We start from the raw sequence: 18,822 nt of genomic DNA, 5'->3' as shown, positions 1-18,822 counted from the left end.
GAAGGGGAGACAGAGAATATAAAACTCTCTTATGGACGTTTTGCTGACGGGCATAGTGAGGAACGGGATGGTAATTGGAGGGAGATGGGGCCACAGAAGGTAATTTTATACGGTAGAAAATATGGCAGCATGTTTGGTGCTATTGGAAATGATCTAGTACGGTGGGAATGTTGATGATGTGGAAGGTAGAGGGGCGATTTCTGGAGTGGTGTCCTTGAGTAGTTGAGGAGCATGGCTTGCTATAGAACATATATAAAAATTCATGTTATTAATTTTTAAGCATATATCCAAAGTATATCGGGTTGGCCAAAAAGTTCGTTCGGGTTTTTCCATAAGTTGGTACAGAAAAATCCAAGCGAACTTTTTGGCCAAACCAATATATGCATACATTTAAATTTTTTTATTTATATGCTACTTTAATAGCATGCTATATGCATTTCAAAACACATATAAAAATCTAATTAAATCTTTGGAGGAAAAAATACATAAACAGAAGGCCCAGTATTTTCCCTCCAAACCACACAGATAGTCCTACACACATGCTCGTTGAGGTGCGTGCACTGTACTTTGGGGTTCTTACCTTTAGACAAGGTCACTGTCTGACACTGACTTGTCAAAAAGCAGTTGGAAGGAAAAAGCTTGGTCCTTCAGGTTTGAGAACACGAGGTTTCCTTTTATTCTGTTTTCTGCCTCGGAAAGTGTTTCGACCTTAAGCAACACCTTACAAAGGGCAAGGACTTTAAACATAGCGCTCGGGGTGATTTAGTTAAAACGTTCTTCAAATGCTCCTAGAGGTTACTTTTGTCACATGTAGTGTCACAAAATGCAAAAAAATACTCAGAAAGAGGAACAAGCACATTTCAATTTTTATTTGTGGATGGTGAGTCGCTTTTTAACCATAGGTCTTTCCCATAACTTTCTCGAATCCATGACTGAAGGACAAAAAAATGTGCATCTCCTCATAGGTACAAACTAAAACCTTTTGCTACAGGAAGAGTGAGAGATGTGTCTATTTTTTTTTTTTTTTTTTCTGTAGTTTCTGTGTGAAAAAAATGCAGTTGCCAGCTGATGGGCAAACTAAAAACGTGTCCCCAAGTTGCAAAGAGTACAGAGTGTAAATGTCAGGCACTGGAGCTTTTCCCAGAAGTCGCATCCTCAGGAAGGTATTTTTCCTAATTATGAGGCTGAAATTATTGGCACAAGAAACACTGTTCCGTGATTGGCTAACATAATACAATAAAACAATGGTGTCAAGTTGAACCACTATGAACATCCATACAGTGGTCAAAGGAGTCCTTCCCACAGTTTCAGTGTGGTCCCAGTTGTAACCTGATGTCTCCAGGTTTGTCAGAAAAACACTCAGGTACAAGTGTCCCATTCGCAGTGTGTGGATCTCTTCCTCTAGAGACAGGATGGCCCTAAATCAGCCTTTCCATTGCAGGGGGAGCCGTCATGCTCCACATCTCCACGCGAGAGCCATCCTTTTCCTGACGGCTCGGGCTGTAGGACCCCTGGGTTGCCCTCTTGTTGGAGGCAACGACGGAGGCCACCACTGCCAGGAAGAGGATCAACAACAAGGCTAAAGTCACTGAACCGATGGCGGCGAAGACGTCTGAGAGCAAGTCGTCTGCCAACTGCAAGGATAGAAATAATTGTGATGTGAGTTACAGAGCAAAGGAGAACGTCCAGGTCAAGGAACTACCCTGGAATGGAAACCAAGCAGAGCGCAGGTGCCACTCAGTGCTGGAGAAAGATCAAGGTGTGGAAGGAAAGTCAGGTGTCCTTATTCCAAGATCATGAGAATGTGACTGTCTCTAGAGTCCAAGGTCTAGAGTCAGAAAGTGAGGCAGGAGACACCTACTGTGTCTACTCTGTGTCTTAATTTCAGTGACTGAGGTCATTTGTGCGACATCAAGGCCAAAGGATGAACCCGCACGTTTATTTGTAAAATAGTTCTGCATCTATAGAGATGTATGGCTCACAGTCTTTCGACTCCCTTGCAAAAAGTTCTGATTTTGCACTGAAAAAAAATTGTTGTTTTACAGCCTTTCTCGGGAAAGGAAGAAAATTAAATTAGTTGGGTCTCATGGGAAAGATCTTGAGACATAGGCTGGGCTGCAATGAGCTGCTTTCCACAGTCATCACTCTGACTTGGATTCGATGTGACAATTGAATGGTTGTGAAAACACACGTGCGCCACATGGAACCAAACCTGGGAACAGAAAACTGCAGGCAGAGCCCCACATGGAGTAGCTCGGTCCTGGACTCTCAGGGGTGTGCCTTGGACAGAGTGGTTTGCCTAATGTTGATTCCAATGTGTTTGCCAAGCACTTTTTTAGCAATGGGTAAAATGAAACTGATTTAGTTGCATAGAAATATTAAAGACAGGACACAGTTGCTATTTGAATTTTTAACAGGTTTTCAAAGAAATATTTCTGTCAGGGTAAGTAAAAGCAGAAGTAAATTAGTTTACCTTCTCATTTAGCTTTCTCTAGGACCCATTCCCTGTTACCTAACCAAGCTACTGTTATAAATGTAATCTTTGTTAGTTTAACATCCTAGGGAATTTTAAACACCTTTGTTTTCCTTTGTGTTTTTACTTTGCTGTTGTTCACTGTGCTTTGATTTAGCCATTATATAATTAATATAATCCTTTAATACTGTATCTCTTCATAATATTGTCTTGGGTATACTCACTATGAGCCTTGTTTGAATGTGCTTCATTAGTTTCCTCATTCATTCAACAATGCTTATTGACTATCTGCTATAAACACTGAACTGAACTAGGAGATAAAAATAGAAGGTAAGTCAAAGTCTGAAATCTGGAGCTCAGACACGCACACACATATACACAGATAATCATACATTATAAACACGTTATGATAATGTCATAAATGAACTGCACAGGGGTGTAGGTAGAGTAATATTGGAATGTGGCATGTGATTACCTTTTGAAGGATAAATGAACATTCAAATAGTTTGAGCGGGAAATTCTACTTGGATGAAACAATTTGAAATCAAAAGGGCAAGAGTATATAAAAGTCCTTAGAGTTTGGGGAAACAGTAGGAAATCCGGCGTGACGAAATGTATTGTCCATAAATGTGTACATTTGAGTGGGAAAAGGATTTTAAAAGTTGGTGAGAGACAGAACTACAAGGTAGATGAATCTGGACAAGAAATTTGAAGGCCACACTAAAATTCAGACTTGGTCCTGAGGTCAGTGGGAGCCAGTGAAGGTGTTTAAGTGAGAGCATGATATGATCAAGTCTGTGTTTCATTAAAACTTGGCTCTGGTAACAGGATGGAGGGTGGGTGGAAAGTGAAGGTGGGGCTGGAGGTGGAGGAAATAGGAGTTTATTGTATTAGTCGTGGTGAGATGACCTCGGTCTAAGTTTGCCAGTGGACTGAGACTCGAAGAGGAAAAGGTGGAGAGAGACTTGGGAGGCGGAGCCAGTCCACGGCAGACTGTGTGAGCGAGGCTGGGGGGAGCGGAGGGAAGACAAGAATGGTCACCACAGGAGATGACCCTGTTGGCTGGGGTCTCATTAGCTGGGATAAGATACACAGGAGCAGAAACAGGCGTGCATGGGAAGACTGCCTTTAGGCTGGGAAAAGCTAGCGTCAGGTTCCTGGGCAACATTCAGGTGTGCGCTGCTACTCTCCACATTATTGTCTAAAATTCTGGGTCACAGCAACTTTTCCAGTTATTGGAGAAAAAGCATATAGAGTTTCATAGAATTCACTCATTCTTGAGAAAAATTGTTTACCTCAACTAGAGGGCAGGTTCTCCGGCCACACTGTGTGGCAATGACATCCTTTATCTGTAGGAATAACTGTGGGCTGGGACAGATGAATACAGCCATAGACCTGGCCTTGAAAGCTCAAGAGCCTGGGTCTCAGCAGGCAGATGGACCCCTTGGTGTTATCTGGGGACCTCTAGATTGTCTAACCCTCTTGTTCCTAGATGCTGAATTCTCCTTAATCTGTCCAGTAAACTGTGTCATCTTTGGGAGTCAATGGTTGTTCTGCTGGGTGGGTGAGTTGGGAGGGTCCACACCCACACAGAGAGGAGACGGATCACTTGGTTTGCCTCTGTTTTCTAAACTTCTCCGGCGTCTTCTCATTTGGGCTGAGAATGATTGCACGGGGAAAGCTAATGCCGCCCAGACCCTCGCCCCTGCCACCCTGCAGCTGGAGAGGGAGGGGACATGGCAGGTGTAGGTGCTGAGTTCTTGTTGGGACCCCAGTTCTGGCAGAACCAGAGGACTGATCCGCTTCACTTATCTCGGGACCTGCGGGGAACCAAGGCTCTTGTCTGTAGAGGCTCCACTGCTCTCAGCAATGTGGAGAGAATGGAAGGGCCAGCTCCAGACCTGAGAGAAACCCCCTGCCTCTACCGGCTGTGTGCTGAGTGGCGGGCCTCAGCCAGTCCCTGCAAGACACTGGGTTTGATCACCTGTAACACCAGATCCTAGCATCTACTCCCAGGGATGGGAGTCAGGAGACACAACACATGCAAAAGCCAAAGAGAATGTCCCAGAGTAAGTTCCCAGCACGGGAGAATGTGAGCAACCGTGAAGATGTGATGTATCACCTCGCTGACTTCATTCAATTCTGAAAGATGACGTAGAACTCCCTCAGTGCCTCGGGATACAACCCGGGAGCCAACCTACAAACCTAACACGGCAATTCCGAGCTTCAGATAAAGTTTTGGATGAAATGGCTGGCCTAGCGATATCAGATAGGGCGCGTCACTCGGCTTTGGTGGGGAGCTGAGGGAGTCAGTTTGAAATCGCCTCTGGAGGGCCCTTTGCTTTTGAATTCCCCTGGCTGAAAGGCCTTTTTTGCTCTGCTATTCTTCAACTGGGCTTAAAATACACAGCCCTGGAATGGATCCTTTGATAACTGAAACTGCTGGGACACAGGAACTGACAAGGCCGCCAGGTGTGGACCGTCCTGAAAAACAGCGTGAGTTTAAGGCCAGGCCTGTATGGATGGGTTGTGCTGCTAATGCTGCACTTTTGAATAACCTTTTCCAGAAAAGATAGACCCCAAATTCATTAAAATTTCATGTAAAATTACTGTTCAGATGGCTTATGCTGCAATCCGTATCGTTAACATCCCGTTTAAATGTACATTTTATACATGATCACATTAAACTGTGGTGACTTGGAACTCCCCATCTGCAGAATGAAATAAATAGGTGCTTCATTTTTTTTCCTCCATGGAAGATTCATTCTGAAACATTGACTGGTTGTGGCCAAATGTGACCCAAGGCAAGGATGCACGCTGGCATTCTCAGGGGAAACTGCCAAAACTTATTTTGAACCTTCTCACCTGAGCCTAGGCTAGAACACGCTGGAAATGCACATTAGCTTTTTTCCCTTAAACTCCAGAAGAGGAATTCTATGCTGTGATTCCCCTGGGGGAGACTGGAAACAGACGGAAATGGGTTTGAATCCAGTTTTGCCACTGGTGTCCTACACTTATCTCTGCTGTTTGCCCACCTGTAAAGCGGGAGTGACAGTTCCTGCGTCCTAGGCTTGCTCTGAGACGTGGAGTATCCAGGTGTGTGGAGCTTCTCTGAGGGGCAGGCTCAGAAGGGAAGTCAGTCCTTGTGGCCACTCCTGTTTAGCACTCTTCAGAGGGATGACCCTTCCCCGGCTGATTTCCCCGGTCCTGCTTGGGCGTCAGGACACCCACCAGATGCCACCCACTCTGGCAACAAGTCGGGACTCAGAGCCCAGCCTGGGAGCCGAGAGCGGCAGCCACTGACCTGGAGCTGGCAGGGGCCTGGGCCATCTGGCTGTCAGGGCCCACAGCCCCTCACTAGCTGACTGCTGGTCAGTTCATCTGATTTTGAAAACACAGAACGAGCTGGCTTGTCTGGAAAGGAAAAGTAATGAGACTATCTCTGTCCTCAGCACGAGGATCCGCCTGTCATAATATTTAGGGCCAATTCGGAAAAACGTGAAAATAATAAGCACATTGGAAGGAGCCTGGAAAAACAGGATATCTTAGGAAACTTGACCTCCTATTTCCAGGTGAAAGGAGGTGAAGACGTTAAAGCTTTGACTTGAGGTGAGGAAATTCTAGGACTGAGGCCATGGTTTCCCCCTTAGGGGCATATTTTTCTCACGTCGGATTTTGTAAAATCAGCAGAAGTACGTTTGTAGTTGAAAAAAGCAGAAATGTTGGGAGTTAAAAACTGGCTCCTGAAAAACACTAGGGTGGAGTGAATTCCCCAAATCCTTCTTAGAATTCAGTTTATATGTCCGTTGTGTGGAAATATGTGGAGACAGTTGAAGACAAGAAGTTAGAATGTTTGGATGTGCTAGTTGATTACAGGTTATATTCCAGCTTCAATATGTGAGTTTCTGAAATGTGTGTGTGTGTGTGTAGTGTTACACAAGTACATAATAGTACGTTATGTACTATTATGAGCGTTAGTGATTAATGGGAAAAATACTTTAAAGATGTTGTGTTTTTACAAAGCTGGTTATAATATTTACCTTCCATCTGTGTATCTAAAGTGAAATGAGGACATCTCTTTGACTCTCATCCTTCAAATTAAAAATAAAGAAGAGATAGATGAGAAAGAGAGAGAGAGAGAGAGAGAGCAAGCAGTTCTTGTGAATCACTATTGTAACAAGTAGGTCTTCAATTTGGTGGATGGTAGAAAACTCCCACACAGACCTGGGTCCTTGAACTATCTCTTATTAGTGAATTGCTAGGAACAGCCGTTTCCATAGTAATATTGAATATGTGCCAGAACTCTGTTTTTAAAATGAATATTGCTGCAGCAGCCAATTTTCAACCATAAATACACTGTCCCCTTTACAGTTATAAGGGGGGAAACAGGGTACTGAGAAGCTGAAAGCGGGGCCTTGGGCAGCATCCTGGCACAGGGAGGGGACCACCCAGCAGATGCTCCTGCCACCTTGTAAAATGCTCAGGACTGGGAAGCATGGCAGCCACGGAGCCCTCTCCAGGCAGCTGACGGCTGCAGGGACCAGGGGGGCGTCTGAACTGCAAGCCCAGTAGCATTTTCTCCTTGGTGCTCCCATCTCTTCATCCGCTGCTCTGCCTCTCCCAGAAGACACACAGGCTCTCAAAGGAAGCCGACATAGTCTTTCAACCAACTCTCACCAAGTAATTACAGTTCCTTACAACTCTACTAATTGGGGACCATCTTGACAGCCTGGTGATGGAGAAACCCGGCGACACGAGGTGGTTCTGGGCACCACCCCCACTCCCGGAGGGGTGCTGTCCTGGGAACCTTCTAATGCGATTTCCACATCAGGCCCCACCGAAGACGTTGGAATCGCTACTGGAAATTTGGTACACAGGAGACAAATCAGAAAAGGAGCTGGTCCAGTACAAGGCTGCACGTTTGGGGTTGCAGCCCTAGTTGAAAGCATCGCTTCTTTCACAACTGACCACCAGCCCACGCATGACGTGTGTGGGCTTTTAGGGGAAGAGCACCATTATTCTGAGATTTGAGGGGTGCTGTGACACTGGTCATGAAGGGACACAGTTATTCCTGCATTCAGCAAGTGGTTCTTGAACACGCCCTCTGTGTGAGCACAGTGGGAGCTAGAATACAGTGGTGAGCCCAGCAGTTCCCAACCCCACCCATCTAGTGTTGGGTCTGGAATTCTTGCCCCGATGTCTCACAAGCTCTTTCCTACTCAGGATGCCACATTTTCAGCAGAAGCATAGATGTAGCTAGAAGTTTGGAGACACGGCTTTCCTATTCTCTCTCCTTAAGCAGGTGGTGTAAGTGATATAATTGTTCTCCTTGGAAGACCAGGTCTTATGAATAAAAATTCACTCTTTGCCTCATACAAGAACCAAATCCCAGCAGCCCAAACTCAGATTTCATTATGTTTTGGTAAATTCATTGTTTGAAGATAATTGCTGCCCTTTCTGCTGACCCTGGGTCAGGGGGGTTACCAGATGTTGTACGCACAGAAACGTTTAAATTCCAGGTAGGGATTATCACATCCTGTCACCTTCTCAGGGAGGCCTTGCCTGATTGTCCTCTTTAACTGTAATCAGCTTCATCTCTCTCCAGCACGTCACGCCCCGGGACACCTAACAGTTCACGGGGGAAGTCCCTCCCCTCCCAAGGCAGAAGTTCCATCAAGGTGCAGCTCCATCCTCTGCCTCCCAGCCCCTGGACCGGCATCCGTGCCCCAGGGACCCCGCGGTGATCGCCACTGGGCAGAAGGCTTGCCCAGCAGCACATGGCGAGCTCTCAACTTCATGCACAGAGCTTCTCCCCAGGGATTCCTGCAGGAGGACACCCTCAGCCTGTGACCCACAAGAGGAGAGACAGCCGCTCTCTAACTCCGCTGAAGGGTCAGGGCGCCTCGGAGGGGCTGCGGGCAGACACTGGGCGGGGGGGGGGGGGGGGGGGGAGCGGGGGGTGCGGCAGATCAGAAACCACGTGATCAAAGAGTGAAGGGGGCTACTATTATTATATAACTTGGCTACTATTCCTTTCTGTGGAATCCGCCACAAACAGTCTGCTTTCACCTTCTCCTGCACCAGAGCCCAGATGGGAATGTCATCAGGTGACACAAGCAGGAGATGCGAGAGATCTTTTTTTTTTTTAATACCATTTTCTATGTGTGAAACATTCTTTTTGTCTCTGCTAGGTGACCCCCTGGACATTATCATGGCCCATTTTGGTCTCAGAAAACCTGGGTAGACAGTCATACTTCCTTTCCTTCTCTTTCTCTCTGCATTCCAGAAAACAGTGGTCGCCAGCTGAAGACTCGGGCTGTGTAGTGCGCACCACACTGTGAGCTGCACACACTTGTGTTTGTCAATCGGACGCCCTTTCCATCTTCATTATTTTACACTGGGATCCACTCAGAACGCAGTCCCCTGCCCTTCCGCTCGGGTTGCTCTCTTGTTCATTCTCAGGGTCGCAACCTGGTTAAGACAGTAACTGTCTCTTACGTGGCTGGTTAAACGGTCCTCTAGCCATCCTTTCTTGCCCCAGGATCTACCCCAGCCAGCCAGCCCTACAGAAAAAAAAAAAGAGCTTGCTTACCTGGCTGGGAAGCCCACGGATGCTATCCGCATCAGTCCTAACCGTGTCAAGCCTAACCTGCTGAGTTTTAAGTCAAGGCTCGTCTTGACTTTGCCCCCATTTCCCTGTGAAGGTCAGCATCAGCTACGCCCTGCACGTCTGCAAAGCGACTGTCCTTACCCGCCCTTCTCGAGCAGGAACCAGCCTCCTCCGCCCCTCCCCCGCCCATGCCGCTCCTCCAGGTTGAACACGCCCTTTCAGGAGACCTCTCCTCTGCTCAGAGCACCCTGGGGCTTAGCTGCCCTTTGCAGTCCCCCCGGGCACCCCGCGGGCTCTCCTCCCTGCATCTCATTCCCGGAAGCCCAGGGCTCAGCCCCGTTTAGAAGAGCTGCGGCCCGGCCTGTCCGGCGTGAACTGTCCCGTGCAGTTGAACGTGCCGCCCTGTTCATCAGGGGTTAGGCCACCCTCCACCCCGCCCCTCAGGATTGTACGGATGAGTATCTGTTTCCTCTGGAACTTTCCGACACGACCAAGTGCAGTGCTTTGCACAGAGTGGCCGATCACTTGTTATTGACTCACCCACTGGTAGTGCTCGTGGCTCTGTTGAACGCCTTGATTCGATTCTTTTTTCAGTCGTCGGGAGACTTCTCTACTGCCGGGAGTTTATTGGTGGGGACATGGTCCACCCATTTGTTCATGCGCTCATTCACTCACGCATCGTCAGTGAACACCGTCACCGTGGCAGGCAGCTCCCTGGGTCCTGGACACACGCGATCCAAAGGCATAGGCATCGCCTTCAGAGAGTTCACCGTGGAGTGATAGTCCCGGGCCGGGCGGCTATGCAAACCGCCACAGTTCAGGCGACGGGTTAGAGGCGAGTATGAAGGAAAGAAAGGCGAGAAGGTGGACTTCATGACATGCTCCAGTTTTCTTAAAGGGAGCTGCTGGAAGAAGGAGGTGAGGAAGCGTGTTGAAGGCAGAAGGAAACACCACGATCCAGCGGGAGAGAGGAGAAGCGTGCCTGGGCCTTTCCTGCTTGCCTGGGAGGCCGGTGGAGGGAAGTACTTCTTGCTTCTGCAGAGACCCACGCGGAGAAGCAGCAGCCCACGTGTCAGGAAAGCGTTCACCCAACCTGGGCAGTAACCACAACAGGTTCCCTTCCAGGAAGCTTCTCTCCTCTCCCTCAGCGAAGCAGAGGACAGAATCGCACGCGCAGTTTCATAGATATTCTCTGCAGGTTCTTTCCTAGCACATCTGACCTACACCTCTTATAAGAAACCTATCAGCCTCATAGGCCAGGAGTCCTCTACTAACCTGGGTTTTGGAGGACACAGAAAGATTTAAATTTCTTTATACCCATTCTCTGACATGGTCTATAGATTTCAGAAGGTGATTGATAAGTATATCAATTGATTTTATACAACATTTCAAAAGCAAGAGAATATCCAGCAAACAAGTTAAAAAGGCAGGGGGACTTTTGAGATTAAATCATACTAAAATGACATGACAACTAACAACTAAATGCAATTGATTGTATCCTTGATCAAAAACAAAAATCTAAAGGACAATTTTGGGACAATTAGAGAAATCTGAACATGGATAGTATATGAGATGGTAAATTTCTTAAATGCCATACTGGTATATGGTTGTAGAAGGGAGTCCTCTTTCTTCGGAGACGCTGAAATATTTAGTGGTAAAGTGTTACAACGTCTGCAACCTACTTTCTAAAGCTAGAGCAAAAAAAGTATGTATATAGAGGTAAGAAAGGGAGCAAAATATTAAAAAACTGTTGAAACTGGATGAAGGATATGTGTTCACTGCACTATTTTTTTTTCTGATTTTCTTTAGCTTTCATTTTTTTTTCCAAAAAAGTTAGAAAAGTAATACTTTTAAAAATGATGTTACCGTGAAAATAATTCCTCTAAGCCCCCAATTTGTGGATCTTGCTTCTTCACTATCTGTTTGTTCTTCTGCTACTCTGGGTCTTGCTGATTTCTCTCCCTGCTATACTTTTATTGCCTAGTAAATCTTGTTCCCATCGACGGTTTTATCTCCCATCTAGACACTGAGACATTCATGGATCACATCACATGCCAGTTTCCTCACACATTTGGCCCTAACCCTCCTGCTGGAGCCTAACGCAGTGCCAGGCACACAGTGGGCATCCGTGGACTTCCTCACCATCTCCTGGCATTGTCCTTCCTGACCTAAAGGCTGTACCTTGGCCCTTTCCTCACTTGGAATTCTTTCTTCTTACCAACTTTCTTCAGTCGGTGAAAAGCTGCTATTAATTCATTCTCACATTAAGCAGGAGAAAGAATGCCAAATCCCCAACATCCTTATGGCTTATCACATGTCCTTTTGGCAAAGGTAATCTAGCCTGTGTCATTGTATTTATTGCCCCCAAATCAGAACCAGTTGCCAGAGTAATGAAGGTCTATTGGTTTGTGTTGGCTTAATCCAAATCAGGGGGGCTTTAGGGGCATATAAGGATAATTTGACCAGCAAAAGGAAAGCCATAAAAATGATCAAAAACGCTAACAGATATGCTGAGAACACCAAGCTTGTTTTACTGAGGATTTATGGCCAACTTATCAGAAAATTATTTGGTCCAAGTCTACATTCAAATAGGTCCCTCAGTAATTCAGCAAAGATTCCAGCCTCTGAAAAAAACAGCCTCTATAATGAGATACTCCAGTAACCCCTAACGTGCAGCACATGTAGTTTAATTTTCAACAGTTGTGAGACTGCAGTAAATCCAGCTTTTGAATAACTAGTTCCACTGATACCTCAGACCTGCATTAAATTAGCAGAGCATGAAGATCAACGGCATCCTCTCTCCTGACATACCTGCGTCCATGTTTATTAACCAAATCGAGCTTAAATGTCTGACCTCCCCCACATGGCAGCCGTGCCAGCGCCTGCTGGGTCCCAGCAGAAGTGAGTGCCAAGTCACCAGGCTCTGCCGCATGATGTCAGCTGTGCCCCAGGCCCAGCTCTGGAGGTTGTATTTTATTGACCAGACTCAAATTGGTTTCCCCTCGTGCAGGTGATAAAGTGTGGCATCAAGTCACCCATGTGAAATATATTACCTTAACTTTGACAGCTTGTCATTGAAGTCGTTGTTTATATAATCTATTGTGCCATTTACTCTATTCTTATTTTACAAAGCAACAATAGAAATGAAAACCCTTGCTTCCAGTGTTTCATGGATGAATGTCTATGCCCTGTACCTTCTCTTAAAAAAATCTCAGAAGTAGCTATTTCTATTGTCATTGTTGGTTTACATCAAATTATCAGATTTTCAGTTTCAAAGTCTGCCTCGTGGAAGATGAAAGCAGCATTGCGTGCTTTAACTGGAATCCTTTCACAGTGCAGCTCTCTCCCTTCCGAATCGTTTTGAGACTTGCTACGTCTAAACGGGGAAGGAGCCTGCCGTGCTGAGGTTGGTCGGATCCAAAGTGAACATTCCTAAAAATCTATGAACTTGTCACCACTTAGAACACCAGGGTACCTTACCACCAGCAAAGATAGAAACCTTCATATTGGGAAGATTGATTAAAGTAGTATTTAGTTTTAGAACTAAGGAGTTCTTTCAGAAGTCAGGCTTTCAAATTCCAAATAAGCCATTTGGTAAAAGTCTATGGCAGGATTAAAACAAAACAAAACACAACACAAAAACCTTATGTCTGATTTTGATAATAGTCCACCTAAATGTTCCAAAATGCAACTGGGGGTAAAGATCTATTTACAGTGGTATTGAGGATGTACAGCCTTCCTTCTTGGGGGGACAAAAATAAAGTCTAACAGCATTTAACTCAGTCTAAAAATCCTGCTGAACTACAGTTGCCCTATCTCTATGTATTCAAGTAGCATAGACTTTGACAGCCTATTATAAAATGAGACCAGACAATATAGCTGTGCTGGTTATTTTACACTTTTGGAGCTCTAGGTGTATGTACACAGTAATTATGATATACAACGTGTCTGCATTGCCTTTTGAAATAACGGTTTAGGAGATTCTTGCCTGAGAAGTTCTCTTCCTTCCCTACAAAGGGCTCAAAGGACGAATCTTCTCCTTTTGCCACTGACTAATTTCTAGTGACTGTTTTAATAAGAAGAAGATCAGATTCTGTTTCCTATCCAGTTCAGAGACCTTTTTAAGAAGGAATGAGATAACCTAGCTAACATGTTAAATTGTGTTTTAGTTCTATAATTTGTCATTAATATTCCAAAATATAAGGCTTTTCTCCAGATAAACTTTGCTGATTGCTGCATTTTCTCATATTCTGTGTCATACTGAAATTTTAATTATTTACATTCTTTTTTTTTCCTGAAGTTTGGAGTAATTGCCTAAAGAATATTCCCCTTACTAACTTAAATAATTTGAAACATGTGGAAATTTTGTTTTCTAAACTCCCAAAGAGACTGAGAACTGAGAATTCAAGCTATAAACTAAGCCTCTTCAGTTTTGTTGCTTCTTTTCCCAGACCCCAGAATAACACTTCTCTCCCACCTTTATAAAGTATTTCCCTTGGGTCTATAACTTTTCTATTCCACCACCATTTAGATGACTTGTCCTCAGGGATATGGCTGTGCTAAGAGCCTCGGGAAGAAAACCAAGATTAGTCACCAGGCTTGCAGAATCCTCCCCGATTCTGTTTACGAGGATGGCTGCCAATTCTCCAAACGTGCTCTGCACTCATGTTCTTTTCAGGGTCACTCTGCTCGCACAGCACAGATTAAACACACAGCCTCAGGACTCTCAGTGTTGTGAGGAGAAGCATTTACATTCCACTGACAGCGCGGGGTGTCAAAGGAAGCCATCTGCTCTGATTTAACGACACAAGGGATAGCTACGGCTCTGAGAAGAGAAAGAGAGTTACAACGTGGCTCACCTCAGCCAACCACTCCTCTGCGCGGCGGACCTGGGGAGGAATCGCCTCCATATTAAGAGGCATTTTTATCCTTAGAGGTTCTTAGAGGTTGGCCCTCTACCCAATGGTTTCATTGTTCTCTTTTATTAAAATGTCTTTGCTACCGTTTTTTAGGCCTCTTCCCCTGGTCTCAGGAACCTAGAATAAATCTAGTGTTTCTACTACAAGGTGGCAACTAGATCTTTGATTATTTGTACATTCTACCCAGGCCATTCATCTTTTCGATATTCTACAATGAGATCAGCTGTAAAACACTTTGGAACTAAAAGGTGGTACATAGGGGAAAAAGGAAAAGTAATTAAAACCTGAGGACTTAATCTTTCCCTGGCATCTGACAAGTCACCTCATTTTAATCTTCACACTAGTCTAATGATACAGAGATCATTGCCCTTAATTAAAAGATCTTTTAAGCAATTTGTCCCAAGTAACAAATTACTTAAGCAGCAGATCCGGTACCCAAACGGTCAAGGCTTGTTCAGTTATGCACAGATGCATCCTAGGTAGAGCACTATATAGCTGTAACCCCAAATCTACCCTGAATTTCAACTAAGTTACCCTTATTCGACATATTTACACACTGAGAGATGAGTAATAATAGTTATTTTACACTTCAGGTCTCTTGCTATGGACAGCACTTATATAACCAGCTGCGTTTCCCTGCTTGTCGGTGTTGGTTTAATTTTTTGGGACTTTGTATGTCAGAATAAACTCCAACAAAGTAGGCTGAGAGGTGGAAGGATTTTGTTTGTGAGTTCTAGGAAGGTGCCCAGCACACAGTGGCTGTCTGGGAGGTAAGCTGTCTCTATATACTGTGCCTGCATAGACCCTGAAAAATTCAGGGGGAGAACAAAGAAAAGGACCCAGAATTCACAACTTTCAGTCCCATGCTTTTAACACCCCAGCATGTCTATCAAGAAATAAAACAAGGAAACAATGCAGAAAATCTCCCAGGGTTGTTGCTTGTATAAAACAGCCCTGTGCTACCCTCCAGTTTCAACACAATGTTATCAGGCGATGATTAAGAAGGTAGCTGTTTCCTCGCTTCTCAGTGTCAGAAAACAAGGTATCAAGCCAACAACTCCCTTTGTAGGTGCAGCACTGAGATTGCAGCCACATAGTGCTTCCAACTGTAAATATTAATGGTGAAGGAAAGAAAGAGATCTTCCCTGGCTCTGGGCTGCCTGAGCTCAGCAGATTACATGACACTCTGGCATGATTTGCTGAGATGTAGAAAATTGAACTTCTTGTTAACAAGTTTCCATGTATTTTTTACTCCATCAGCAGGTTCTTGAATCAATGCCTAGATTAGGTTTGACTAACATCAGCACAATTTGACTTTGATGGAAAGTTTAAAATTTATAATTAAAAATTGTACATCCATTTGCTAATTTCCAAGTAAAAGGAGCTAATCCTTCTGGAAGCTATAGCATTTATACCTGGTTCCCCAAAGCACCATTTATACCTGGTTCCCCAAAGTTCTTTTGCTTCCTCCTGGATGAAGAAGTCTATAATGCTTTTAGGACACTGGGGAACACTCAGGGGCAAACTAAGAAGGCCTTTTACATTTCACCCACTGCCAAAGGATTTAAGGTTTCCATGAGCTTGGAAGAATGACAGGGTTGTTTTTATACTCCTTTTGAGACACTAATTTCAAAACCGTTATATAGGAGCTCCTATTTTCTTGTAGATTTAAAAAAGTGGACTCAACGTTGTTTATGTGAAAACACGCATGCATATTTTACTCTATATAAAGTATATAAGTATGATTTATAGTTCCTGTGCTCAGTAAATGCCGGTTGATGAGGATGGTGATACAGGAGTCCCTAAAATGCACTTAAGCTGTCCCACTGCAATGGCACATGACTACCCATAAAGTCTGGCGCAAAAATGTTATCCTACACTACCACGTACAAAATCAGGGAAGGCAGCATTACCTGTGTACAAAATGTTATAAAGTCTACCTACTTTTATTTATAAGAACATGCTTTGGGGCTTCCCTGGTGGCGCAGTGGTTGAGAGTCCGCCTGCCGATGCAGGGGACACGGGTTCGTGCCCCGGTCCGGGAGGATCCCACATGCCGCGGAACGGCTGGGCCTGTGAGCCATGGCTGCTAAGCCTGTGCGTCCGGAGCCTGTGCTCCGCAATGGAAGAGGCCACACAGTGAGAGGCCCGCGTATAGCCCCCCCACCCCCCCAAAAAAAAGAACACGCTTTGAATTGTGTAGCAAAAATTCTAATTGGCGTATTCTCGGCCGTGGACTCCTACAGTTCATTACATGCCATGTGTCTGTCTTATTGTGTGATTTCAAGATCCAAACTTTCCTATATTTAGAAAGCTGCACTCAAACAGAATATAGCATCTTCTTCTCTCCTGTCAACTTCAGAGTTCATGACACATTGTAGGTGCTCGAGTTATTTTTGACTGAATTGACAAATTAGATAGCATTGTAAAACAAATGCAAAAGCAAACTTGACATAGATGACGAGCAGCTCCTGATCTATCCAGGTGATACTTGGTTTACTTGTCAGATAGAGAGGAAGACCTGGTAGATCTGCGTGTCAAGGCCCACCTGGGCCTCACTTTGAACTCAGAGAACTCAGCAGGAGCCTGTCATTGTAACTGCAATCTGTGACCACTGGAATGAGTAAATCAGTGAACAAATACCTTAAAAGGGAATTGGGCCAAGGATGGTGTCCTCGTCAAATCTGCTCTAGCTAACAGTGCCATGTGAGTTAATAAGCGGGACACAGCCTACTCCTCCCTCCCAGAATATTTTAGTTGATCAGGGAGCCACTCAAATGCTTTGCCCTTTGTAAATGCACATCACCTTCGTGACTCTCACAATGCCTCCCAGGCTCTTTACATCCCAGAATGCCTCTGTACAAAGGTGCACGTTATAGTCCCAACCCGCCTCCACTGCCGTGGTGGGAATCCTGCCAAGCACGCCACCATTTCTGTCTCAGGGCAGAAGACAAATTATATGCAATTACTCAGAACCTGTACCTCTTGAGCTCACCCCACAAGGTGAGTGGGAAGCTCAAAGTCATCACTTAGGGTTCTGCAAATACAATATTAAACTGAGATGCTTATATTGGTTTCTGTAATTCAAGAGCATTTATTTTGGTAATTTAAGTGGCAATGGAGTTATCCCAGTTCAAACACACATGACCTTTACCCTCAAGAAGCTGCAAATTAGGATAACGTACATACTGCCAGCTGTGAATATCTTTAGCATTCACAGGACTTAACTGGTAAAAATAAATAGGTACTGGATTCCATGAGAGCCACAGAGGAGATTTTACAATCATTTTCCATTTCCATTTTTTCATTTTCTCCCTGGAAATGTTCTTCAAAACATTCCAGAGTTCCCTGGATGCAGTTTGTCTCATGAAGAACTTGCATTTCTTTAAACTATATATAATGGTACCTATTTCAAACACCCATTTTATAATTAAGAAATGCTAACATTTCTGAAATATTTGGGTAGGGCAGTCTGCTTAAAAACAATCTCCAAGTGTTGTGTTTTATAATTTAGGAAACAGAAACCCACGATTGTATTTTGGAGGAAAATCAGTGTTGAGTCTGAGTAAATCACTTAACTTGTTTGGGCCTTAGTTTTGGCATCTGTAAAGTGGCAACAACATTCCTACTGATGTTAAGATTAAATGAGATACTACACGTTGGGCACTTTTGATCATCAGGACAGCTCGACATCAGAGAAGGCCCAGCTCCCGTAGGAAGAGACACCATGGGGCCCTGGTCACCTGGTCCCTGAGCCAGTGGGGTTTCCTGGGCTGGTGACTCTTCTTGGGCAGTTGATGGTCCACTTTCAGAAACTTCTGGCGTCCTTAGCTCTGAAAATAGACGGCACTAACCACAGAAATGCTTCAACCACCTCCTGCTTGGTCTAGGGTACATTTTATAAGGATTTGCACAATTGGGATATTTTTAAAAAGTGACTAAATGTATTTATTAATTTTACGTACTTTAAGATGATGAATGACAGCAGCATTAGTCTATAGCCTCAAAGAATCTTTTCTTCATGGTGCTGATCCAGGGAATTTGCTCAATTTTTAGGGAAGGGAGACAATCTGAATCTCCTCAGACCAAAACATGCCTTTGGTCCTTTGAGAAGAAAAGGGAGAGCATCATGGGCCTGAAAATCCTCAATTAATGAATAAGAACTTTAGAAAGATACAAATGAAGTTTAAAAAAGATGCTTAAAGCCAATCGTAGTTAACAAAATGATGCCTAGAGGAAATTTTAATTGGTAGAAATCAAAAATTAAGTTAAAGAATATGTGCCTTTAATAAGCTAGTGAAAAAACAGCCCCCCACCCCACCAAATCTATTCAACAAAACTTCCTGCCTGAACAGCATTATTAAAAAAAAAATAGAATATCTGAAACAAGGAACAGTTTGTATTAGTTTGAGTTCTAATAGGAAAGAATAAGACTGAGAATATCATTGAGGTGTTTTCATCAGTCAAATAAAACCATCATTAAAGAAAGGTGCTACCATTTTTGGTGGAAGGTAATCCTTCTAATCAAAGTGAGTGGCAGCCCACAGATAATCACAACCTATTGGTAATAATTTAGAGGAAAGCATGGAGAGGCCTAAATCATGTTATTAGGAAATGACTCTTGCTTCTCGGGCTGGATTTCAACAGGAGCTTGGATCCATAATCTTGCCCTAGCTTGAATTTATCTGATTTTACATCCCATCACTTCCCAGCATCCTTCATCTGTCCTAGTCAGGCCTGGTCACTCTGTGTACTTCACATCATCCAAACTTTGTTCCCACAATCGCATCTTTTCTTGTGACCTTCCTTCTCTCTTGAAT

General features: G+C 44.4%; 1 protein-coding gene across 1 annotated transcript in view; it reads right to left on the bottom strand.

The window, feature by feature from the left end:
- Positions 1–865: 865 nt before the first annotated feature.
- The window catches only part of CRB1 (crumbs cell polarity complex component 1), a 262,229-nt gene continuing 244,272 nt past the window's right edge, over positions 866–18,822 (bottom strand). Inside the window, exon 13 of the mRNA XM_059998788.1 lies at positions 866–1,634. Within this exon, the coding sequence (XP_059854771.1) occupies positions 1,419–1,634 (216 nt within the window). The 3' untranslated portion in view covers positions 866–1,418. The remainder of the gene's footprint in view (positions 1,635–18,822) is intronic.

Source organism: Delphinus delphis, chromosome 1 (genome assembly GCF_949987515.2).
Source record: "Delphinus delphis chromosome 1, mDelDel1.2, whole genome shotgun sequence".
NCBI lineage: Eukaryota > Metazoa > Chordata > Mammalia > Artiodactyla > Delphinidae > Delphinus > Delphinus delphis.
Note: the sequence above shows the minus strand (reverse complement) of the source record. Positions and strands in the feature narration are given on the sequence as shown.